The 27,042-nt window shown below is 41.8% G+C and overlaps 1 protein-coding gene across 4 annotated transcripts; it reads right to left on the bottom strand.

Moving 5' to 3' along the window:
* Positions 1–4,768: 4,768 nt before the first annotated feature.
* LOC309348469 (opsin-5-like) lies at positions 4,769–24,730 on the bottom strand. Of its 4 annotated transcripts, none has more exons than XM_081873706.1 (7): positions 23,969–24,730; positions 17,283–17,370; positions 14,428–14,590; positions 11,251–11,378; positions 10,428–10,544; positions 10,210–10,283; positions 4,769–5,760 (listed from the first exon to the last, which is right to left on the bottom strand). In XM_081873706.1, the coding sequence occupies exons 1-7, from the start codon at positions 24,005–24,007 to the stop codon at positions 5,143–5,145; spliced, it is 1,227 nt and encodes a 408-aa protein (XP_081729832.1). In that variant the 5' UTR covers positions 24,008–24,730; the 3' UTR covers positions 4,769–5,142. The 4 variants fall into 4 exon arrangements, with proteins under 4 accessions (XP_081729832.1, XP_081729830.1, XP_081729831.1 ...); XM_081873704.1 differs by lacking the exon at positions 23,969–24,730 and adding exons at positions 20,040–20,062; positions 21,725–21,827 and having other exon boundaries at positions 10,210–10,544; XM_081873705.1 differs by lacking the exon at positions 23,969–24,730 and adding exons at positions 20,600–20,762; positions 21,095–21,187 and having other exon boundaries at positions 10,210–10,544.
* Between the last annotated feature and the right edge of the window lie 2,312 nt (positions 24,731–27,042).

The raw sequence follows: 27,042 nt of genomic DNA, 5'->3' as shown, positions 1-27,042 counted from the left end.
GCATAACCTTGCTTGTTGCTGCCACCTGATTTTATGTCTTTCTTCAGTTGTGGGGTGTGGGAATGTTTTACCCATTAAGAGATTTGAATGAGTGATCTCCTGAGTGTTTCTGTTTAATCACAGTACCACAGGACACCATTGGTGGCAACACAACATACGTGTTTCCGGTTCATATTGTGCGTGCTAGCTCATTACATATCCATGTGGTGTTTGGACACCATCACTGGCATGGTACATGGTATCTGAAGAAGTGTGCATGCACACAAAAGCTCATACCAAGAACTAACTTAGTTGGTCTTTAAGGTGCTACTGGAAGGAATTTTTTTATTTTGTTTTGACTACATGGTACATGGTGGTGAGCAATGGTGTTTTCATTTTGTCATTTTCCCATATTCCCACTGTATTTTGTATTCTCTGAGTTGTGGGTTTTCCCCTCCCACTTTTCTAGGCTGAAAGTCTATTGGATATGGTGGTTGTCCTACCTGGACAGCTGTGGCATATCTCTGGAACTGCTGTGAGCATAGAATTGCTTGTGTAATTATGGCTGAACTGACTTCATAGTATATTAATTGTCCTTCAGAGTAAATACTGCAAAATACAAAAGCCATGGAATATTTGCCATGCATTAACTGAAAGCTAAAAAGGAATTCTAATGTTCTCTTAGCAACAATCTTGGATATAGTGGTACTCCTCACGATTTGTGTAGATACTGCTATAGGCAATCCCAATTTCTACCCTGGAGGTTAACAGGGGGCGTTATGTCACCATAGGAAAAAAGGTGTCCTTTGAAACTAAGGTTTCTGAACAATGGTTTTCAGGAAGGAGAAAAGAGGGGCCTGAACTCCATGCACTGGCTGAGTGAGGCTACACACAGAGACCTGGGAGCAGGGCTGGCTACTGTTTTGGACCCAAGCTTGCCGGTGCTGAGAGAAGCAATGAGAGACACTCTTGGGGTATACTGTTCTTCACTCTCTCCATCAAGCTGCAAATATGTGTAAAATAAACCATATTTCATAAAGACACCAGCTTCCACTGTGCCTCATTCCAAAGGAACACAAACCTTGGTTCACTGCCAAGACCCCTGGAATCTCACTGCTGCTCAACAGAGATTGAGGTGGCCTGTAACAACACATTTACAGAGTCTGCTTGATAAACTTTGATTTATTTTTCTTTTTTCTTTTTTTTCTTTTTTTTTGCTTTATAATATAAAATTTATATCAAGCTTGACAAAACAGGCAATTGCAGCAGCTAATTAAAAAAACACAAGCAGATGGAATCTGCAGAGTTATTTGAAAACACGGAGAAATCTGCAGCATTACAAAACAAGTTTTGTATTAAATCAAGCTGATTTACCAATGATTAGAAAACAAGAGTTTGATTTTATAATTTTATAATGTAGCAAACCGTCTAGTAAGGTAAATGACCCCTGGATGCTTAAGTCCAGTCAAAGGTGACTATGGGGTGCTGCGCTCATCTCACTTCAGGCCGAGGGAGCTGGCATTTGTCCACAGGTAGCTTTCTGGGTCATGTGGCCAGCACTTCTTGCACGATGGAAATGCTGTTTGCCTTCCTGCTGCAGCAGTACCTATTTATGTACTTGCACTGGTGTGCTTTCGAACTGCTAGGTTGGCAGAAACTGGGACAAAGCAACGGGAGCTCACCCCATCGCATGGATTTGAACTGCTGACCTTCTGATCAGGAAGCCCAAGAGGCTCAGTGGTTTAGACCACAGCGCCACCCGTGTCCCTTAAAAACCATCTAGTATGCAAATGCAAGCAGATTAGTGAATAACTTGTTCCAGAGTTTTGCAGTTGCTACTGCACATATGGTAGTGATTGTTTTAAGAACAAAGACACATAATTAAGTCACAGAGCTCAGTACAAAAAAGCATTTTCATGGTTGTGACTTGGAAGTCTTCTGCTCAAATCCCATTTGATCTGCAAATTAATTTAAACACTTTGGTTAAAAGCTCCCTGCCTTCCTAATATCACATTTCTGAGGGCTCAAATATCTTCCTGTTTTAAAATTCCTCTTCTCCTTTCATCTGAAGTAAAGCATAATACCACAATTGGCTGTATATATGTTACATCAGGAATGATAAAGCCTGTGGGAATACCTAACAGTATTAAGGTTAAATTACACAAAATGCAGGAGCTCCATGAGTGGGTCTCCTGATGTTTTCATCTTTCCCAAGTATCATTAGAGCAGTAACACCGGAGGAAGGTTTAACCCTTCTCCTCATAATAGATTTTTCCCATCTAAAGTGTTCTCTCTGGTTCTGTTAGCTCCACAGCAAGTGCTGTGGCACATGGCTAATAATACTTTAAATTCCTTCCACTCAGCTACACAACCGAGTTGCTGTCCTGTGGTTGCTTAAATGGACAAAAGAAAATATTGGCCCATAGTTTTTCTATTAGATTATAAACATGGAAAAACAACAGGAGAACACTGGCTGCTTGATCACTAGTTGTGGGCCGCAAGACATACTTGTGACCCCTTTAGTTAGAGTACATTTTCTTTTTGACCAGTGCTTTGTTGTGTGATATTGTAAAATCTATGGGTGCTCAAGATCCAAAAGGCGGTGCCATAGGAGCCAGCTCCTAGGGGCTAAGTTCCCTTTGCGCCTCCCCATAAAATATTTGAGGGAGCCAGGCCCTCCCAAAGTTAATGGGCATTGCCATTCAAATGGTGGGTGGGTGCTGTGTCATGTGACTGATTATGTGGGGCAGGGTTTACCTGTCCCCCAGCCCCATTATTTTATTCAAGTTGGCACCGCTGGGTAGTGTTGCCCAAATGGAAAACACATTTGCTAATGCATGGAGGTTGCTGATTTCCCATGCCTCTTCCAATCATGCCCTGTGTCACTCTATTGCATAGAGCCCTTCAACTCTCAGGAGATTTGAAGAGGGCACACAGGGGTCTTCAGCAGGCAGGGAAGCCAAGCCAAGCCAAGCCAAGCCAAGCCAAGCCAAGCCAAGCCACCCCACCCCCCATTAATAATTCTGTTCTGTTCATGGGAACAAAAATTGGGATCCAAGCCATAGTCTTCATTTTAGGGCAGTACAGGAGAGAGAAGGAGCATCAAAGCACATAGTCATATTACTATATGGATCAGTGTATAGGTATTTATTGATATTATTTTTCCATATTCATCTGGTGCAGCACAGTTCTAGGTCACATTCACACTATGCATTTGAAGCACTGTGATGCCAATTTAAACTGTCATGGCTTTCCCCCAAAGAATTCTGGGAGTTGTAGTTTGTTAAAGGTGCTGAGAGTTGTTGGGAGATGTCCCATTACCTCCCAGAGCTACAATTCCCATAAATCAAATTCACTTCTTTATCTATTTGCCTCGGTGATTCTGAATGGCTACCAAATAGAATCTTAGAACCAAAGAGGCCTTGTGAAGCATCTAACCAACCCCTGCTTGATGGAGAAAATCCAAACCTAGAGCACCTTCAGCTTTTCCTTCAAGGCTTCTGACAAGGAAGAACCCATCACCCCTGCAAGTAACTGATTCCACAGTCAAACTGCTCCTACTGTTAAGTTTATTTTAATGTTCAGCTGAAAACTGTCCTTAAGTCCTGCCCTCCAGGGCACCAAAGAACAAGTATTATGTATCAGTCCTTTGAATCTTTGATGTTCCTTCTCTTGTTCATGCTAAAGATACCCAATTTTTTCAACCTTCTCTGAGAGAACTTGTTTTCTACATCTCTAACCACCCATTCTTCTTCTCTGAACCGTTTCTGATTCATCCACAACCATCCTGTGTCACAGCACTCAAAACTGAACAAAGTACTCCAGATGAGGTATGATTAGTGCAGAATATTAGCCTTGTTTGAAGCTGCATCACCTTATCAACTCATTTTCAGCAGCTAATAGTTTATAATCTTGAGATCCAATCCTGGGGTCCTTTTCACATGTCACGTCAGGTATCCCCCATCCTATACGTCTACATTTGATTATATTGCTTTTTGCCTAGATGAAAAGTCTGAATGTGTCACTATTGTATTTAAATCCCTCTAATCCCACCCTCTTCTCCAGCTTTTGCAAAGCAAAACGGCTATGGGGGAGAGGGACAGAAGGTTAAAAGAGTAGCAGGCCTTTGGCAAGAGCAACCTTTCCCAAATAATTTCTTGCAATTAGAGGAGCAGGCACTATCTGTCTTCAGGTCAGGCACTGACAACTCAGTGACACTAATTACCTGCTTCAGGTAAGTATGGTAGCAGAAAATGTTTTTAAGAGCAGGGTGCCAGTTCCAGGGTGGACAGAGTATAAAGTGATCCTCTTGTGTGTGGATAAGCTCCTTCCCTGGCTACAGCCCAGGGGCAGCCAATATCTTCTGCACCTTGTCCCAAGTGGCTCAGCCTCTGAGTTTTGTTGTGGGAGAAGTAGGTGCCTCGTTGAAAGAAGTAATGATAGCCTTATAATGCTTCTCATGCTGTAAGTTCAGAAATACAGGAAACATCTGGCCCCTCACAAGTTTGTTCTTGAAAGGCCAGGCTGGGGCACTCATGCATGAGTGGAACTGACTAAGTGCTCCAAGAGCAACATGGGAATGTACCAGAGAAAGGAAAATTTCCCACTCCCTCTCCTAGAAAGAAAATTGCATGAGAAAGGAGATGTGAACAGTAGCCTAAGCTGAAAATGGAAAAAAAATTGTTCATAGCCTCGGGGGGGGGGTACCATATGCCTTGTGGAATTATTAACAGTTCAATTGACATTACCTCTCTGAAAGGACTCTCAGAAAATCCAACCTAGACCAAGCTTTCTGCTGAATATGCAGCATATAAAATATATTTACCAAGCATCTGAAGGATTAATGTTTTGCAGAAAAGCCTCACAAGTATGAAGTGGTTTGCTTCTGTGAAGCAAAGGACATAAGTTCTGAAACTCAAAAAATCAGAAGTGAATGAAATGCAGTAGTACACAATTTGTTCTGAATGCACATAGGTATGGTTGTGGACATGATGAAAGTCAAATACACTTTTAAACATATTTATGCAGCATTACTTCGTCCTCCCATGGGTAATAAGGAAATAAAAATAACTATATAAAAATAGGGTAGTGCTTAGAAAAGTTTTACATTCGTTAAGTCTGGTGCAATTAAATTATTACCTGGAGCATTTGATTAAACATACTCTAGAGGTTGACAAACCTAGTATCCATAGGTATGTTTTCCAATGTTACTTCCAAACTATCAATCTCACTGTTTTTTTCTCCTCGGACAACAACCTTTACATATTTTTCAGAAGCATGCTTTGCGTTCGATTGAATTTTATTTTCTAAGGGTATGTTTTCTTGAAGAGTGTGTTCCATGGTGCTTAGCCTGTCCTGGCAGCACTTTGGGTAGTTCTTGAAGCATTCAAAGGTATCGTTGCACTTTTCACAGGGAAAATAAGAACATCCTTCTACTATCTGCATGGAGTTACTGCTGGATTCATGTCTTCCCTTAAATGATTTTGAGTGAACTTCCAGAACTGATCTGTAAGAACAGCTCTGTACATGCTTGAGACAAAAACAAGTTTTGATGCATAATTGTTGGAGAACAGCAAAATCTTTGGCAATAGTGCTTCGGAAATTAGGCTTTAGCATAAGATACATAACTGGGTTATAGAGTGTTGAAGACTTAGCAAAAACAGCAGGTACAGCAAAGGCTAGTGGAGGAATCCTCTCTATTGACCCAAAGGCTGCCCACATGGCAATGACGGCATATGGGCTCCAGGCAGCAAAAAATCCAATGCATACAGCAATGCTCAGCTGCAAAGTTAAAAGAAGAAAAGAAAGTTTGTGCTATTCAAAACAACAAAACAGTAGGTGGGTTAGATCAATGGATTGCCTAATTCACTGTCCCACCTCCAAGCAACAGCTGCCTAAGAGTGATGACATGACTGTCAGTCAATTTCAGGGCCATTAACAGATTTGGTTTGACTTTTAGTCTATTTAATTACAGTTTGCAGCTCTAACAATTACGGTGTCATCACAGATATTATAATCTCATTGGCTTAATTGTTTTAAATAAGATGTGCTTTGTTTTTAATAATGTGAACCAGATGAATTCATTTGGTGGAAATTTGTCTAATACTTGGCCCTTTTCCACATGCATACTTGCCACCACAATAACCAGTGGCAATAGCTACTAAACATGCATTTAGCTCCTTCAGTCCCCTAGACTTTGTGATATGGTCCCTCCCAAGAGTTTATAACCTACACTGGGCAGCCAAGATTGCAAATAGGCTACAAATGGCTATGAATATATTCAAAGAGCATAGCATCCAATCACAGTCAAGGAGATCCAGGTGCATCTTGCAAGCTAAATGGCAGACAAAATAAAGATTATTTCTATTCTTATTTATTTTATTTGTGAGTTTATGGTTGCTTCCTATACCCTGAAGTGATTTAACAATAAAAGCACTAACAATAAAAACATGCTTTAAAATGATTTCACACTTCAATGACGGATCCGCAGCAGGAGAACTGAGACAGTCTGCAGTTGGCTGCATGGCTCAGGTCCCATATCTTCCCCTCTGCTAGTGCAATAGGAATTCATTCATACAAAGCAAACATTATGGGCTTTGCTACCAAAGCATAGCAATGGTTGTTCCATTTTCCAAGGTTAAAACTTGGGAGAGCCCATGAGCAATCAGCCTGCAAACAGCATTTCCATGCTCACAAAAGTGGTGTTCTTCCTTCATATTTGATCATACATTCACATACCCCCACCCACCCACACAGAGTTCAGAGAGTATGCAAACTCTTTATTTGAGGCAACTTAAGTCTTTACTTAAATTGCCTTGTTGCTGCATTCTGCCCAACACTTTGACCGTTACAAAGCACTCAAGAATTATGCCATTTCATGCAATCTTACATTCAGTCCAAAAAATGGAAGAAGAAAAAAGCACCAGTCACAAAGCCTCAAAAAGTGAGGTGATCCTTAAAAGGTGCTTCATATTTTAGTCTTTATGGCAGGGGTAGCCACTGTTGACGCCAACTCCCATCATCCCTGAACATTGGCCATACAAGCTAGGTCCACCTTTGACTGCTTCCACTTCTGGATGCATAACATATGCAAAACATCAAACAACTTTGTGAGGTTCAATAAAGATAAAAGCCAATAAAGACAATTTCACCTCCACTATAAATGTGCTTTAAAACATTAAGAGAATGTCAACATCAAAGCCTGTTTATCTGTTTATCTCCTGCTGATCTCCTCCATTTTTCGGAAGCATTTATCAAATGGAGTATATAATAGTTCTGAAATAGGAAGGTTCTTTTTTATATATTAGCACTTAAGAATACTGGTTGTAACTATAAATAAAGCGAGGATATATAATTATTTGCTTTGACAACCAATTACCTATACATATTTCATAGTGCCAGCATCTGTTCTTTTTAGTGGAGCTAAAAGCTCTCACAGATTAAAAGACTGATCAGCTGCAGTTAATCACAGGCTACCTCCCCACCATTATCTGCTGTCACAATCCTCCTAGGGGTGAAGGGGAGGTCCTAAGAATGCACTCAATGAGTCCCAATCTTTCTTCAAAGGAGGCTTGGCAAGTCACACACACACCCTGAAGAAGTGAGTCCAGGACACATTTCATCTGCCTACATTCGCTTTTAATAAAGCATGATGCACACCTGATTCCAATCACTCCTCCATTGAAGAATGCACTGGGGAAAGGGTACAACGAACGCCACACCCCTGGTGTGTCTCTATCACTCTATTGTCACTCTTCCCCTTTATGGCCTGGCATGAGAGACAAGATCATCCTGAGTAAGCAGGCCATAAACATCACTTCAGAATAACTGGATTCTTTGTTCTTAGACAGGAAACTCAGTGCCAAACACAATTCTTGTTCATGCTTCAGTATAATTTCAGAATATCATAGCCTTCTTCTCTTGCTTCTTCTATCCACAGATTCCATTAAAGGCAAAAGGCTGTCAACATAAGTGCACAGCAGCCATGGAAACTAACTTGTTCAGCACCAGTGACCACATCAGGAAGACTAGATGGCAATTACGATGCTTTGCTTATGCAGCCTGGGGATAGCAACAGGGTGCTTGGAGTGAGTGGGCACCCTGCCATCTGTATGCTCAAGCCTATATTCCAGTACAACTTATCACTTCTTAGGGGAAGTGACTTGTTGAGTCCAGGAGACAGTTAATAATAGGACATTTCCCTAAGTTAAACTAGTATTGCTGCAACAGATGTGTATATTTAGTGAGATTATCGTGGGCTCCTACTTGACAGGGCCTACAGCAAGACAAACCCTTTCCTCCTGCCTCCACCTTTGCAAGAGTTTACACAAATTGCATCTATTTTTATATTTGTTTTCTAAAGTATACTCATGTAGCCTTTAAAATGGGAGAGACTAAATGCTAAAGATTGCTTTAGGACTGAATTTAAATCAAAAGCTGTTTAGCAATCTGGTCATCAGTTTTACCACTCCACTGATAAACTTGATATATGTTGGACTAGATTCAAAAGAATACAAAGTGAACTAAGTTCCCCCCCCCCCCTTGCAGCAAGGCTCACCTCCTCCATGACATTAGATAGTACAATAGTACTATGCTAGCAGCATAATAATAGAAAGATGGAGCTTCCATAGACTGCATGAATTACAGTGAACACATTGACAGATTGCAGGCCAGAATCAATGTAGTCTCTGACTGTTCAATCATTAAACAGAAACTCTGCAGGCATTAATCAACAGGACAATGAAACTTGCATCTAAAATGTACTTTGATGACATATTGCACTTAACACTTCTGGCAAACAAGTTATGGTGCTGTGATATACTGCAAAGAGCTTCATTGCCTAAAACACACCATAATTTACAGGCTGTATAGAATCGTGTGGCTTCATTGATCTCAGTGGAACTACAGCTGAGCAAATGGTTTGTAAATTACCCATAAGCAACTCTTAAGAGTCTAGCTACCATTGGCCTGATCCTGAATAAGCTCGGCCTTCCTGAAATGTTGACTGAGCCAGCAGCCCCAAAGCTAAACAAGTTCCTCCCTAGAATGTCCTTGCAAAAACGTCAGATTTGTCCCATCAGGGCAATCTCCGTCCATTTGTCTCCAAAAGATACACATTTTCTAACTTAGCTATCTTACATTTTAGTACCACCTCAGTAAAGAGGCAGAGACAGAAAGATATCTGAAGGATTATTTCCCTAATCTAATTTTCCAAAATGCTGTCATGTAAATTTTTAATTTGAATCAGATTTAGAGTCTGTTGTATTGTAGATGTCTCCATTTTGATAAAATATGTAAATAGCCTGCATTGTTCCCCCACATTTTGATTTTTAGTCATGGGAATAGTCCCGTATGTTATTCCCATGACCCAAATTGCAGAGTGGAAGAAAAAGGTCTCATCTGTTCCCCTTGCTAGAATGCCAATGGCAAGAGTGTCTTCCCCTCTGATAAGCTCTCTCCCCCATCCAAGTTCTTCATGAACTGCAGAGAGTGTGAGAGGGGCAAGGGGCAACTTGTCTTCCTTCATGATAGGGGAAAGAGAAAGTGGGAACGGGTACAGAAGTTAGTGGTTTAGTCATCATTGCTATTTTGGACTTTCATGTTAGGGTTCTCTGCATGCTTACTAGAGGGTAAACCTTGTTGAACTCAATGGGATTTTGCTTTTGACTATGTATAGCTCAGGCAATTAGTAATTTTGGGGTGAGCGCAAGAGCCTGTTGGACCCATTAGACTGAGGACTAAGTTTAAATTCTTTTGGCAAAGCATGCTTTGTTTCTTTCCCCTGCAGAGCTAGGCAGAGTCTCAGCAAAGTTTCATATCTAGAGTAGCGAGTCAGAACTATCATTCCTGGCTTAAAAGAACCCCATTTTATTAAGCAGGGAACAAGTGCCAGGCTCAATTGCTGTGCCCTCCCCTGACACCTGGCTTCAGCACTTTGATCCTGATCTCTTTAAACCACAATTCCCTATTATGATCAATTGAAACAACCTCAACAGATCCATGGAAACATCTGGCAAGACCTATTAAATTAGAGTATTTAATATGCATTATGAACTGTTTCTAATTTTGAGCTGCTGCTATGCCTTTTCCCAAGAAATGGCAGACTAGTTGCTATTGTTGTTGTTTATGGGGCTTTGAATTATGTTTATTACATGTGAAAAAGCAATGAAATACTTTTTAAAAGAGTGCAAATCAATAGGTGAAGAAAAAAGAGCATGGCTTTTTAAATACCTTGGCTGTAACAGCCTGCACGTTGCTCATCCTGGTGGGTCCCAGGACATGTTGCTCCACTGCTTTTCTGGAGTCTTTCACCGTAATCAGAATAAGAGTATAGGAGGTAACAATTACTCCACAGGGGATAATGAAACAGAAGACAAAAAGGACAATCGTGTAAGACATTGCTGTTGTGTTTATATTTGATGAATACCAGTCAATGCAACATGCTGTACCATAAGGTTCGGCTCCATATTCTCCCCAGTGAGCCAGTGGGGAAAAGGCAAAAATGGCTGCATAGGCCCAACTGCATCCTATCAAGATCCAGCCATGTTCTCTCCTAAATCTATTCCCTGAAATACAAAATATTCACATTTAAGATACATGGGTAAGATGTTGCTTGTAATAATACTGCAGCTGGTTTTAAGTCTACAAGTCAAAATACAGGCCTCTCTGTTTATTGCCTATAGAGAAGTGGTGACTAGCTTATGGCCTTCCATAATTTATTGGATTCTAACTCTCATTAGCTACAACTAGTATGCCCAAACCAATAGTTACTCAAACCAACCATGACCAGTGTGGGGAGCGAAACATAGTGTTATGTCCAAACCAAAGGAGCAAAGCAACCAGGTTGGCCTATGCCAGGGACATCCAACTTCCTAGAGACTGCAATCTACTCACATGATTAAAATCTGGCAGTGATCTACCCCTTTTGGGGGGGGTTCAGGTCAAAGTTGGACATCCCTGACCTATACATAGTAAGCAAGTAATTATGTTCTGTCATGACATGTACATTGTGTTGCTATTCAACAGCCCTCCAATGCAAGTTATAACAGTATTATTCACAAAAAGGGGGGAACCCTTCTGCAGAGAGAGCCAGGGAGAAAGACAGAGAGAGAGAGAGATCACACTCCCTAACACTCCATTTCCTGAGACTCAGTGGCCATATTAGAACTGCCATGATGATAACTTTGCTAAAGCATTTAGTACCAAAATTAGTGTTGCATAACTCTTGATTCTTCTAAATTTGTGCAGACGGAATGAAAAGAAAATATTTACCATAAGTTGGGAAGCAAATTTTTAGGCAGCACACAGTACTCAGTAATGTTAGTGTAGACAGACTGCAGATTCCAAAAAATACTCCACAAAATGCATAGAACAAGCAAACCTGTTGGCCAAATAACCACCTAGGAAGAAAAATGAAACAGTTATTAGTATCAAAAAATACTCTTTTCTCTACTGTTCAGTCATATATTCAAAAGTAACTTTCAAGGGTCACTACTGTACTGAGATAGCAATACTGATTATAGTCCATGCTCATTCTGAGCCAAGAGGGAACTTACTGTATCTTTATTTGTCTATAAAAAAAGTAATGCACGTAAATGCTTGTAACCATCCCATGAAAGAAATTATGTTGCTTCAAATTTCAGTAACGTAACTGAAAACACAGCATGCATCTGGAAGGATTCTGAACAATATATAAACTCATTAAAGAAATAACACACCATTCTATAAAAGTGTTCAGTATCTTGCCTGTATCTCTGGCATGTAGTGTCTGCTTGATACCATTTAACTTGAAAAATGGCTATTTGAAGTTGGGTGGAGAAAAGGCACATTTGAAAATTGTGGATGTGCAGATTTAATATTCTTACATATTGAGATAGAACTGAAGTCTAAAGAAAAGGAAATTCCAGTGTAATGCTCTCTCACACGAGTTATGGGAGTACTGCAATTGTTTGTTTATTTGTCTATTTATTTTATATATCCCATACATATACTAAATATGGCACATTTGTTCCAAGGATAAAAAATTCTAGAATAATGCAACATACTGTAATTTCCCCCCTCATTTATGAGTTATGTTTTCTGTATGTATTGTTTATAAACCAATGAAGATTGAATTTTTAAAAAAGAATATTGCAACATACTTACCAGCATCACTTAGTATCCAAACACTTTCCTTAGAAAGGTTTGAATGAATAAGATTCAATAGATAGCTACGACAGACTTAATGAGCCCAATAAGGTTCAAGTAGTTTTTTTCTAGCTTGTAACATTTAACCATTCTTATATGCATTAGCTAGTAAGAACACTGGCCTTTGCTTATCAATCTAAAATAGTTTTGGATTGCATGACACACTGAGATGGGAAGTATTTTCCCAAATCACTTACTACATAGGGCATGTATTACTGTGCCCTAGACGACAAGTGACAACCTCAAAAATTGAATTGGGATAGGAGAGCCATTGTGTTTTGATTCCAGCTCTCTGACTCAATGACATTGTAAGACTTTAGTGCTGAAGATCCACATGGCTTCCTGACACCCTGTCATCAGATACTTTACTGGGCCCCTTCCCATTTTGACAGCAGTGCGTAGAAGAACGATATCTTTAAATTAAAGAAAATTACTTTTATAATAAGCCATATTAATAATAATATCTACCTTGTATTAACTGCCCCCATCAACTTGAGTCCCAAAGATGAACTCTTAAATCTGTGTCTATCTCCTGACATAGACCATCCAAGACAGTCTCAGTGCCAAAAGCCTGACTGAAATTGATCTCACCCAAGAGTACCTAGAGCTGGTCAAAAGTGACATGAGCAACTGTTCAAATCTTCTGAGTACAGGGGGGGATTTTTCAACCACTCATAGGCTGTGCAAAAGATTTACAATTACAACTAATGGCAGGGAATACTGGGGAGCACAGCTCTCACTTTTTTTCAAAGGAGGACTGATGTCACCATCTGCAAGAGTGCCAGGTAATTAAGAGAAGCCTTGCTCTGGCAAGTGAATGAGACAGTAATGAGGCTTTTACATTTCTTTGTGACAAGCATAGCATAGAGGAAGCCAGATAATGAGGAAAATAACAGAGCAGGTGCTGGATGCTTCTTTCTTTTTCTTTGATGGAATTCCTACTTTTCTACCAGTAGTTTAAACAGTAACACTTATTTGCAAAATTGTATGCATTTCAACTGGGATGCGGGTGGCGCTGTGGTCTGAACCACTGAGCCTGGGGCTTGCCGATTGGAAGGTCGGGGTTCCCCGCGACGGGGTGAGCTCCCGTTGCTTAGTCCCAGCTCCTGCCAACCTAGCAGTTCCAAAGCACATCAAAGTGAAAGTAGATAAATAGGTACTGCTCTTGCAGGAAGGTAAACGGCGTTTCCGTGCGCTGCTCTGGTTTTGCTAGAAGTGGCTTAGTCATGCTGGCCACATGACCCGGAAAAACTGTCTGAGGACAAACGTCAGCTCCCTCAGCCAGTAAAGTGAGATGAGCACCGTAACCCCAGAGTCGTTCGTGACTGGACTTAACTGTCAGGGGTCCTTTATCTTCTTATGCATTTCAAATTAAAAGCTAAAAGTTTTATTTCTGCTGAATAAATATTTTTAGTTAAAGCTCAATGTGTTTTACATTGGTACCTTGGGTTAAGAACTTAATTCTTTCCGAGGTCCGTTCTTAACCTGAAACGGTTCTTAACCTGAGGCACGCTTTCGCTAATGGGGCCTTCTGTTGCCACTGGTGCATGATTTCCGTTCTTATCCTGGGGCAAAGTTCTTAAACTGGAGCAACCACTTCCTGGTTAGCGGAGTTGGTAACCCGAAGCGTCTGTAACCCGAGGTACCACTGTACAAATTAAATGTATGCAGTCATTGGAGCTTACTCCCAGGTAACACTGTATAATTGCACGTGTGTGTGTGTGTGTGTGTGTGTGTGTAATGGATCCACACAACTGCCTGTAATTTTGGATTCTCCTTGGAGACATGGCTACGGATTATCCCTGGGGAATGGCTACAACAGTTTTCATGATGAGGTCATGAGCGTCAGAACGCATAACCTTGAAAAAGAAACATAAGCAATTCCACTAATGTATTCCTTTCATTTCAATTGTAACTGAATTTCACTCTGTAAAAAAAATAAAAATCATTTGTAACTAAGTAACAATGACATGTATTACTGTAGAAAAGGAAGCTGGATCTTTTGTTATTCCTTCCACTGAAAATTAGGAAACCAGGTGGAGTAATTGTACTGAATGAATGCAACTTTTCCCCAAAAGGTATCCTAGTGACAACAGTGTTGTGCAGCTCAGAATACTAATTACTGCCAGCAGCTTGAAAGACTGCTTTTCTCAGCCCTTGGAATTATTCATCACTATAGTAATAAAAAAAATGTGGAAGAAGAAAAGTTTAGTTACTGTTTCCTACTAACAGAGAACTCCAGTGGATGCACATTGAACACACCTGTGTGAAAGGCTGGATGTAACAGCTAGAGGGTACAAGGTCAGAGTCATACCAAGGTCACTGATGGCCAAATTGATCATGAAGTATTCTGCTGGTTTCAATATGTTCTTTTTCTTGTAGGAAACATAGAGGAGGATACTGTTCCCACAAAAGGAGCATATTCCTGTAGGACAAAACAAAAAAGGGTTAACTGTTTTCACTCTCATTCGCATTTTGACTTTGCGTGAAAGTAGCATGTTGTCCCTTTCTCCAGTGACTTTAAAGGGAAAAACATACAGGGCAAAGGGATGACTAGTCATGATTTTTATATAGAGGTTTTTACAAAAAATAATAATTTTGCAGCATGATTTCCAAATTGTTCTCTTTCCTTCAGTGCCAGTTTATTCTTATCACCCTTGCCTCCAAAGTGGTTGAGCACTTTGTAAAAATTAATGAATATGACCCATATAATAAAAAGTATACTATCTGTATAGAAAAAATTAGACATAAAACAAGGCAGCAGGGAACTAATGGCACCTTACCATGAACCAAATTTAGTTCAAGTTAAGCTGACCCAGACTGCAGCCCACTCCACAAAATGCTAAAAAGCCACTCAAGCTTTTTATATATTGCCAATCAGGTTTTCATGATGACCGCAGCTAACCTAGCTGACTGCACTGTTAAAATGAGCAGTAGCGAATTTATTCAAGGCACTAATTGAGCTCAAAGCTAAAGGCAAGTATATCATATCCAGATCAGTCCTCTGAACCATAATGGCTACCATCTTCTTTTGTGCACAGATGCACCATATGGAAAGGCATTATGCTATATCTTTGTGTTTCTGTAAAATAGGGTAAGAACAGCTTTTGAGGCACAACACTGGAGAAACCAAATAGAGGGAAAGGAAAAACAGTTTATATCTCAGCACCTCTCTTCCAATTAAATTTGGAACTCCCTGTGCCTGTTTTAAAGAACACACGCCAAAAGATCCCAAGTCACATGTGATTTGGCCCTAAAACGCTATGAACCTAGGCCAGGGGTGACCAATGTGGTGCCCTCCAAATGCTGTTGAATGATACAAATTGCAATTTGGCAACATTTAGAAGGTACCACATTGGCTGTCCCTGTCCTGGACTGTCTCAGAGATGTTTAGTCTTAATGTTTAGTTCATCATGTACTTGAGTAAGTTGATTTGCCAGGAAAGTCACCAGATTCAGATTCAGTAAAGTACAATATAAATTTCTGCTAGCTTGCCAGGAAACAATAAACATTATTCCCACAGTAATTGTAATCTGTGTTCTTTATCTGTGAAAGTTCAGCTAAAACACTGCTTCCCACAACACATCAATATGTCTGTGAAAACCCCAATGTGTACTTTGTGCATTATATCATCATTTAACTCCAACTTCTATATTTCCCCCCACCTTAACACCCCTGTGTATCTATGCCTACCAACTGAGGATTACACGTCATGCCTCTGATGGAATGGGTGCTACTCCATGAACGCTTGTGCTATAATACATTTCTTAGTCTTCAAAGATGCAGAAGACCCTATGTTGTCATTACTTAAAAATTATTTCCTTCACTAGAAAACACTTCAGTCTCTAAAGGTCTGATGGCACATGAAGGCACCACCTTACTGAAGCTAAGCAAGTGTGGTTAGATGATGGGAGACTTCTTTGGAACTGTTGGGATACTGCCAGGGAGACATAAGCCATCATGGCCCCACGCTGGCTCCGGACGATCTATTGACCTCCCGTAGAAACGCAGTATCAATCAATTAGCGACAAAAGCCTCGGAAATAGCTTTCCACATTCCAAGGACTGGTGCACGCTCTATCAGCAGAGTTTGTACAGCGAAAGATGCACTCAGGAGAGCATTATTTACAACTTTATTCAGCGTTGGTCAGAACAAAGAAAAAACATGACTGCCTGCTTCGATGTCTCAGGCACAGAGAGAGAAAACGAAAGCAATGTACAAAACATAAACTTCCTGTGAACAGGAAATACGCAGACTCTGTGACTCACAAAGCCTGCTCCCTTTTAAGGCGGAACGGAAATATCCTAACAGGAACCACATGTATTTCACCTTGGGTTCCATGATGCTTCTGTGTAAAAATGGAGTGTAAAATATAAGGAAATACAATAATAAAAAACTCAATTTAAACTAATTTAAACCAATGCAAATGTAATTATTTTATTACACTTACTTATTTAAAAAATGAAATTTTGCATACTGCTTTATGCATTCCAACTACAATACTGTGAAGCAAGTCACTAAAATTCCCATTGTATTGATGGGCGAAACTCAGACTGTAATTTGCCCATTGCTGTCCCAGGAATTCACAGCTGAACAGAAATCTGAGTCCAGGTTTGCTGGGGTCCAAGTCCAGCAGAGGCCTCCAGTCTATATATACTACAGTTGGATTCTCCCCTCTAGCAGCTTGTCCAATTCCATATGTACTTCACACAGGAAAATGTGGCCACCTTCTGGATGGGTTATATTTCAGATTCTGTCACCTACAGCCTTTGCATCTACTACCAAAGCACACATAAGCAATATAAAGCTCAGACTGGGCCGGGAATGAGAAAACAGATACATGGGTAAAAGGTAAGGTAAAGGACCCCTCGACGATTAAGTCCAGTCTAAGGCAACTATGGGGTGTGGCACTCATCTCACTTCAGGATGAGGGAGCCAGCATTTGTCCACAAACAGCTTCCTGGGTCATGTGGACCAAGGAGTTAAACAGTATCACACACATGCCAGTGACACAGTTATAAAATCTTCTTCTGTTTTCTAGAATGTGAAATACAATCATCATCATATGCAGAGAATATCACAATCATATGTAGAGAATATCAAACAATCACTCTTACCAAATATAATATAGAAGATTCCAACAATAATATCAGCTGCTTCAGTTATTTTGGAATGAAATGTTGCATTCACAAAGTAAGAACCCATCTGGAAAAAAATAGGATGGAAGAAGAGAGAATTCAAGGTAAGTGCATCTCAGGACCCTCAGTTTTCAGGTACAGTGTTTTCAAGCATTGATACATAAATGTGGAGGCATTTTCTTAAGCCTCGTGGTAATTTAAAAACTGACGTTTTGAGACTTTAAGGAAACATGACCAGATTCAAACCCTCTGAGAATCTGGGATCTCCCCCACAACCTGGTTGGGCAAGCACAAGTCGACTTGCCCACTATGCACAGGCTACTTGGAGCAGGGGTCACAAACATGTCACTCATAGGTGCACATACAACATTTTATTGCAGTCAATAGGAAATAGAATAAGATGTGGCTACAGCGTATGTGTGATGCCTACAATAATTTTTCCAATTTGCAAATGTGCCAAAGCTTTATCCACACCAATCTAAAAGATGCCATAGAATGACATTGGATTTATGTGTTCCTTAATGGCACCACAAACATAACGGTAAATGTTTAAAAATAAACTATAAAAATCACAAGTGTCGACATTATTCATTTAAACTTTATTAAGAATGCCCTTCTCACAATTCATCAATTTAATACTGCATTCTACGTGCTGAAAAAATATTTTTCAAGTCACAGTAAAAGTATAAATAGCACAGAATATATTCTTCAAAACACAGTCCTTATCAACAACCTTTTATTGTGTTCATAATTCTAATTTCACAGGGCTCAATGCAACTTCTGTATGAAGTCACTATGGAAAAATTGCCCAAATAAAACAATCACTGTTATCCAAAGCATACTTTAACAAGATATTTATAACATGAGTAAGCAACCTTGCACTACCAAGGAAAGATGAGCAAAACCAGAAATCTCCATCACAGATTTTACATCAGTGATTGTGAACAGTGGATTGAGAGCCTTCAGAGGACACACAGACTTCAAACATGTTTCACCAAGCTACGTACTCAAAACAAGGTGGTCTTGTTGTCTTGGCAGCCCAGGACCTCCATACACACGGTCCAAGCTTGCATGTCAAAGAGGTCTCATTGATGCTGGTAACATAGTAAAAACAATGCAGGAGGCAGAAGTTATGAGTTACCAGTTTCTGCAGCCCCAGCAAGCACTGTGAATCTCCAGCTGCTTGACTTCACCCCTGGAAGCACACTCCATTGTCTCTCAAGACAGATGGATGCCAACAACATTTAGCAGTGTTTCATTTACTTACCACCCAACCTATTCAAATATTTAGTTAAACTACTTTTAACTAGGGCAAAAATTCAGATGTAGCTCCCTGCCCCCCCAAAAAAGTCCAGAAAAATGAAAAAATCCAAAATTTTCATTATTACAGTTGGCCCATGATTGGTGACTAAAGTTTAGCTTACACCTGCGGTTTGTTCATGGGGTGATTGGGGGGTGGACTATGTACCCAGGTTCAGACATACAGTAATGCTAATTCAGATCATGTATTGTTTCCCAACAATGAAGCAGGAACAAAGGAAGTGTGAGCCACCTGTGGTTTCAGCAAAGAGCACCGGCATGCTGTACATTCACGTTTAAGTTTTAGTTTACCTATGGTTTTAAATTATGTGTTGACCAGACCATTGTGTGGGTGAGCAGCCTTCAGCAAGGGATCCTTCGGCGGGGGGGGGAGCCTTCATAGACATGTGCGGATCCGTCACTATACTCACTGACCCTCCCCCCACAAAAAAAGATCCCTTGATGAAGGCTCTGTATGTGTCTGTATGTGAAAACACATACAGACACAAACACACACACACACATCACCTGCCATGATGACAGACTTTTACTAATTTAATAGGTAATTTTAACTTTCTCTTTTCCCAGAACACACCCTGCAAGTCACTAACTATTGTTAGTGTTTACTAGGTCGTCATTATTATTAATTATTTATTTATTTATTTATTTATTTATTTATTTATTTATTTATTTATGCCCTGCCTTTTCCTCTTTTCTGCCAGTGTGGTGTAGTGGTTAAGAGCGGTGGACCCGTAATCTGGTGAACTGCGTTCACGTCCCCACTCCTCCACATGCAGCTGCTGGGTGACCTTGGGCCAGTCACACTTCTCTCTGAAGTCTCTCAGCCTCACTCACCTCACAGAGTGTTTGTTGTGGGGGAGGAAGGGAAAGGAGAATGTTAGCCACTTTGAGACTCCTTCGGGTAGTGATAAAGCGGGATATGAAATCCAAACTACTCCTCCTAATGGGACTGAATTACTAATATATTAAATTAATGTAATATTAAATGAAAGTTTTTTTAATTGACAGATATATACAAGTGAAATATATAGATATATGAACTTAGTTGAACTTAAAAAAATGTTGACCTAGGACCTGGGGAGACTGGACAATCAGTTCTCAATTATTTTAATGGAAACAGGTCAAACTGAGCCAAAAGAATTGGAAACACTGCTGTGTTTTTATTGGAGAGACCTCATATGACACGATACTGAACACTTTTATTAATCCCTTATTGTTTTATATCTGGCTTGCACTAGCTACATCATTTTTGGCTTGCAATCAAGAGATATTTATAGCAAGACCCAACAAGCATATGCCAAAAGTTGATGTCTTCAGTTGATTAGGACAATGGGTGCCAGCCAAAGTATTCATAAGATACCACCTCTACTTCTCTCTGTAACTTTGTGTTCATAACTTTGCTAGAGTGCATCATACCTGTTTGTCACTACCTTGAAGGACTGCTGCTACTCTGTTTTTTTTTAACCTTCCTTATTGTGTTGATCTGTCATGGAACAACCCCAGTGAAGAAAATAACAGTGGTTACTCAGACCTCATCTCCATCCTTCCTGTTCTCTCTCTTCCTTCCATCACACTTGGCTGGCCACCTAATCCATCATCCATCATCAATTTCCTCTCTTTCCTTCCTTTTCTCCCTTCTAACTTTCTGTGCTAGAGAGTAATTGCTCTCGCCTTACTCTCTAACCCAGGGGTCACTAACTTGGTGCCAATGGGTGCTGTGGAACCCAAAAATGCCTTCACTGGAACCCCTAACCAAGGGACTCAGGAGGGAGAGAAGATGTAATGTCTGTACCTGTGTTATGCTGTGCCCCAGAGGGGTGATGAACCCTCAATCTGGCCCCAAGCAAAAAAAAAAAAAAAAAATAGCCATCCACATTTCAGAGTATCAAAATCCTTCCAGCATGACTGTTATGCCTGACAAATGTTTATATTTAATGTTCAATCCTTCTCAGGCCACATGCTTCACAGTCACTTACAAGGTACTCAAATGAATCACTTCATCTGATAAAAGATCCTGATTTGCATGTCTAAGCACAAGGTACTTGGAAGTACGTGATAGCGTGCATGCAGAAGATGACTCCAGAGATTCTTATTTTTCTTTCCGCAATGCAACTTGCTTCTACTTTCCTTTTTCCTCTGCTGGGAAACAGGACATCAAAAGGCTTTCAGAGCAATTAGCAACATGAGGAATCAGAAAACATGCCCCAAAGCATAAGTTTTTAATGAAAGTTTGTGTGGAACAAAAAATATTTTCCCAAATTTTATTATGTAATACAATTTACCTAATAATTCTAAGAGTGGTGGTGGCCAATATTTCTCATCCTTGGAATTTAATAGAAGAACCACAGTCAATTTTGGCTTGAGAAAGCGAGTTACTGATAGACTTGTATCTTGCATACATGTTATTATTACCCTGCAATATCTGAAACTGCTCAGCCTTGATAAAAGAAGCACACTGGTAAAGTCCCAACCTTTTGCTTCTTTTGAGAAACCATGAGTCACGAGGAAAGTTTGTTAAAAATTCCACAAGCACAGTTCACCAGAAATGTGTCTTGCACAAGCTTCAATGAAACTGTCGTTTCTGCAAAAAAAAACCCACCACTTGTAATATACTACTCAAGCTCTTTCCTCTCTTCATAATAGGAATTCTGTTGATGTAAAGGCTGCAAATGATGGACTACAATGTCAAATGCATCATCTGCCCACAATTTGACTGCAACTCTCACATATGTAAAAAGAGTTACATTTGAATGACCAGTAATGAACCCTAAACATGCTCACACACTGTGACACTGCTACCTGTACACCCAAACTGTCCATATGCATTCCTGTCACACATAAGAATATTTATTAGAGTTCATTCTAATTATTTATTTTTAACCCGATGAGTCTGATCTTTATTTCCCTATCCGCTATCCCCACTTTAAGGGCCAACTTTGATGTGTGGGTGGGGCCACTGACCTGTCAGTCATGTGATGCCATGATGACATCAGGTGACTGATAGGGAACATACCCACCCACCAGGCAAAGTATAAATAAACAAACAAGTATAAATATGTATGAATAAATAAATGAAATAAACGCCCATCATCCCAGACTACTGGTCACGCTGGCTTGAGCTGATGGGAGTCCAACACAAAAGGGCTGCACATTTGCCGTTCCAGCTCTAGATGTTTATAGAGTTCTTGACCTTTAAGAGACCTCACTGAATATGTTTCGATTGTAAAGGACTGACCATTAGGTCCAGTCGTGACTGACTCTGGGGTTGCAGCGCTCATCTTGCTTTATTGGCCAAGGGAGCCAGCGTACAGTTTCCTGGTCATGTGGCCAGCATGACTAAGCTGCTTCTGGCAAAACCAGAGCAGCGCACGGAAACACCGTTTACCTTCCCGCTGGAGCGGTACCTATTTATCTGCTTGCACTTTGACATGCTTTCGAACTGCTAGGGTGGCAGGAGCAGGGACCAAGCAATGGGAGCTCACCCTGTCGCGGGGGATTCGAACAGCCGACTTTCTGATCAGCAAGTCCTAGGCTCTGTGGTTTAACCCACAGCACCACCCGCATCCCATGTGCCAAAAAGCAGCATATGATGGACACCTGGGAAGCTGGAAGAAACTATGCAGAACATATCATTGGGAAAACAACCACCTTGGTGTTTAAGCATGCCTAAGTGTCTTTGACTTGTTATGTCTACAGAGAAAGACAAGTACATTGGATTATAGAACAGACACAAAGATTTTGTCACACTCCAAACACATGGTTGGAAACAGGCAACTAGCTACTATCCACTCCATCATAGTCTTTAAATAAAGCATCTACAATTAGTAACTGTTGCACAAAGATTTTAAAAGACAACTCCCTGAACTTACTTTTGAAATTAAAGCTCACCAATAGCAGTATAAAGAAATAGACAAGGGTGATGTGATTGAGGAACATCCTTTTCTTGCTCATAGTAAATGAAAGTTCAGATAGTTAAGATCTATGGAAAGGAAAGGATCCTCCAGAACACCTTGCCCATATTCTGTGTACTCTGGATTTAGCAGGAGCACGTAGCACTGCCTTCTTCTAGAGCAGAAGCAGGAAAAAAAGAGCTGTTAGCTAATTTGGTGAGAGATGCAGTTAAAATGAAAGAGCTACACTACAGAGACCAATCGGCTCCCTTTTACACTACATGAGTACTAGCAACAGAGGGTCCAAAGAACCATAGCTTCACAGCTTGACAGATACTAATGAATGAATATCATGTTGCCTGTCTCAATACACACAGAAAGTCTGAGCTGTGTTGAGCACCTCTGCTTTGGCATTACCTCACATGCTCTTTGTTGCAGAGTTGCCCCTTATCACACAGCTCGTCAGTTCCAAGTTTCCAGCAGGCTAAAAGTAACACTAACTCCCTCAAAAATTAACAGAGCAGGCATTGCCCCCTTCAAGATGTCCTGCCCTGTGCGTTCTTTTAATCTGCTTTTGCATTCTTAAGAGGACAGATGAATCCACAACAGCAGCTGTAGTGTCAAAGATGTTCAGAATTAGCAACTGCTGTTGGCAGTTCTTTGTCACAGCAGATGCTGGATAAAGTAGCTTGTGGAATTTAAGGCAAGGTAACCAACCACATCTGAAATCTTGCATGGCACAATCTATATAGTAAGATCTACCTCACAGGGATCATAAAAGGAGGTTGTGGGCACTCTGCCCATTTGGACTGCTACTTGACCCTCTCAGAAGCTGGACACCTTCACAGCCAACAAAAGGAGTAACAGCACAGAGTAAACTGATAACAACATATAGTTATTGGCTACAACTTTCTTAGACAGTGCTGTAAGACACCACATTCTTGTACCACTGTTATTTGCACTTACTTCTCATTAGGCACAGCATAGCTAAGCCTTCATTTTCCACCAGTACCTGACCTCACCTCTCTAAACCCACTACTTTAGTACTGAACCTGAAAACCCAACAGGACTGCCTTCTGAATTTCATTGTTTTTACTGGCAGAACCTTTCTGTCCAATTATAACTGGATGCCTGGCAGAGATTCAACAGGTGTTGCTCTCCCCATCAGGACATCTTCATTTTGGCACCGGCCCACCTGCTCAAAATCCAGCCTTGCATGAAGCTATTAGATTTCAGTCGGGCACGCAACGGCTATAAACAGGGGCGTCCTGGCAGAAAACTGGAGACAGATTAAAGGAGGGGGGGACTGGAAATAAATAAAAAATCAAGTCATCAGGAACTTTAGAGTCGAGTAGGCAACAAACAGTCCAAGGTTGAGAGGCTGCCAGTTTCCCTTCCCACAAGGCGCTCGCTAGAAGCTGCAGGTGGACCAGGTGAGCGGGCGCGCAAACTTACCTTGGCTCCGGGCTGGCGCGCGGGGAAGTCGGCTCGCATTCTCCGCCGCGGACGGTGCCGCTCTGCGAAGCGCCAGAAAGAAACGAAGCGCTTTCGCCAAGGAACCTCCAGTGACTCACGAGACGGCAGGGGCAATACCCGCGGGTCTAGAAGGCGAGGGCGCGGATTGGGGCGGGCTGGAGCTGGAGCCGGGGCTGAGGCAAAGGAAGCGCCTCTGCCGCCGACGCCACTCGTTGCTCCAGCATGACGCGGCTGCTGCTACTACTAGCCCACAACTCCTGCGGGCGCGAAGCTCAAGGAGCCCCTTGCCCTGAGGCGACGGCGCCAAGTTGGGGAGCTCAGGGAGCAGAACTTTCCGCTTCTTCCTCACCTCCGCCCGCTTCTCCCACTTGCTGAGAGGCCGGAGGAAGGGCCATGGCAACGGCTAAAGGGAGCCGCTCTCTCCGGGGCTCCCTCATCTTATAGCCACGGGCGGGGAACTCGAGGGAGTTTCCCTTTCCTCCACCCCTCATAGCGACTGGCCCTCCAGCATGAGACGGCTTCCCAGCAGCCTTCCCGCCTTTTGAGGAACTGGATTGGATGCCCGCGAAAAGACCCTGAAGCGGCGCCTCCAGTGAGAAGAAAGCAGGTCTGCTCCGCATCTTCCCATTGGCCAAAGAAATCTCGGCGGTGTCTCTCAGATGGCGCAAGGGCTCTCAAGATCCTGGCGCTAACTGGGGGGGGGGGGGATAGGGGGAAATTGTATTTGATTCCTTGTGTTTGGTTATATATTCAGTTACAGATAGGTAGCCGTGTTGGTCTGCCATGGTCAAAACAAAATAAAAAAATTCCTTCCAGTAGCACCTTAAAGACCAACTGAGTTAGTTCTAGGTATGAGCTTTCGTGTGCATGCACACTTGTGTATCTGAAGAAGTGTGCATGCACACGAAAGCTCATACCTAGAACTAACTCAGTTGGTCTTTAAGGTGCTACTGGAAGGAATTTTTTTATTTTGTTTTGGTTATATATTGTTCTTGTATCCAACTAATAAAATATTAAATAAAAGGGGGGGAAAGATCCTGGCGTGCGCCTTTCGATTGCGCCAGGGCGAAGCGCTGGCGCTAAGTAGGGTAGAAAACCCGGAGCCCACAATCTAAACTGAAACCAAGTAGAATTGTTCTTACTTCGTTGGAATCTTGCGGTGGGGCTGCTGGGCGAATTTAAATTCTGGGTTGATTCAGATTTAGAGACAGCCGCCTTTAGACGGCCGCGTCTGTTACTTCAGTTGTGAAGCACATAATTAACGTCTCTCATACACACACACACAGCGCCATTCCATGCTTTACCATTGCTTCAAGTAAATAAATTTATTTTAATTTTATTTCCGTCCACATTTGTATCCCGCTGTTCCCCAAGGAATGGATCCTACTTTGTTCTCATAACAATCCTGATTGGGACTGTGCGGTGGAGATCTGATTTGCCCAAGGCAACCCAGTGAGCTCGCTGGCCGAGACAGGTCTGGGATCCAGGCCTCCTCGCTACTTTGCAGCTCACGGCCCTCCGGATGGGTAAGCTAGACACTGCAACACGGCAGAGTAGCCACACCCCTCCATCCACTCAGCACTGATCTTGTGGATATTCGTCTGCTCATGGTGAGAGCCTAAGATAGGATCATCTGTGTCCTAGTGGGAAACAGAAGTTGCATGCAGAGTATGGCTGTTCAGCAGGGGCAAGATGGGCGCGCGAAAGGTGCTCTGCACATGCTCCGTTTTCCCACTGTTCACATCGACGCTGACAGCTGAAGCGTGGCTTCTGCGATTCGCCGCCTCGTATCCGATGCAGCCCGGGCAAGCCGGTCACCACCGCAAGGTTTACACACCCGGCGCAGCAAACCGAGCAGAGAGAGGGGAATAGAGAAGGTGGTCAGATTCGCTCGGACATTCACCATGATGGTTTCTGCATTGGAGTGGGAGAAGTGCCAGGTTTTGGAACGGCACATAACTTGTAGTGTGCTAATGCAACAATAAAACATGGGTGGTAATTGCAGACTTCCTATGACACCATCGCCCTCTAGGGGCTGATATATGACACCGCGACTAAGGAGCACGGCGCTAACCTAACCGTGGACCAGGAGAGTTGAATAGGCTAAGGCTGGGGCAGGATCATCACTCACTCACTGGATCATGACGCTTGTGAGCGAAGCCATCCTGAGTCTCGTACTCCCAGCAGGCTCACCTAAGGTGGTAAGGTCAAAGGGGAGGAGCTAGACAAAGAATGATCCAAGAAGTTCTCAACGGCAGAACAAACAGTATGTTACAACAGCTGTGAAGATGGATGAAGGCTACAGCAGATAAGAATCTACCGGTCATTGTGATACTCATGCTATCGGAACAGAGCCTTACTGTGAAGACTGTGCATTGGTTAGCGTGCACTGATTTACACACATAAAACAAATTCACGCACAGGCGTCTTCCGAAAACCCACCCCAAACCCAAAAAAGTCCCATGACGATCAGCAAATGGTAACAGAGGCAGGACCATGAAATCTGGAAGCCCCTAATCGTGAACCAGCTCATGGGCGGTGGATACAGATTCAGTCATTCTGATTCAATGAGGCAGTTGAGTAGCTCGGCAGCTGTATCCACAACTGAGCAGTCCTGTTTAAGATCCACTCTACCCACCCCAAAAAGGTGGAGGGCTAGAAAAGGTGCCCTAAACATAGTCTGCCTCAAAATTATCCTCCTGGGTGAATTTAATGCAAGAGTTGGGTGAGATTTCGATCTATTGGGAAAGAAGGAATTGGCAACAGCAACCAGAACAGAATCTTACCTTTGACTATATTTGCAGCACACAACCTTGTTATTACCAACACACTATTTCGACCCAAAAAAAATTAAAATATCATGGAGGAACCCATGGTTGAACTACTAGCACCTCTTAGACTACAGTGGTAGCTTGGTTTGCAACCGCTTTGGATTACAACCGTTTTGGATTACAACCACATCAAACCCGGAAGTGCGTGTCCCTTTTTTTGGATTACAACCCTTTTTTTAATTACAAACAATTTGGGGGGGGGAGGCCCCATTGGCGAAAGCC

This window comes from Podarcis erhardii, assembly GCF_964252035.2.
Source record: "Podarcis erhardii genome assembly, chromosome: 8".
NCBI lineage: Eukaryota > Metazoa > Chordata > Lepidosauria > Squamata > Lacertidae > Podarcis > Podarcis erhardii.
The sequence above is the reverse complement of the archived record's forward strand: the minus strand, read 5'-3'. Positions and strand labels throughout refer to the sequence as shown.

Excerpts from the sequence above, each read along its gene's own strand:
- LOC309348469 (XM_081873703.1), bottom strand. The coding sequence starts at position 24,007 with ATGCGAGCCGACTTCCCCGCGCGCCAGCCCGGAGCCAAG. Across the intron at positions 11,379-14,427 it reads ACATCCAGCCTTTCACACAG|GTGGTTATTTGGCCAACAGG; the intron begins GTGTGTTCAATG and ends TTTTCTTCCTAG. Across the intron at positions 5,761-10,209 it reads TGCAGGCTGTTACAGCCAAG|CTGAGCATTGCTGTATGCAT; the intron begins GTATTTAAAAAG and ends TTAACTTTGCAG.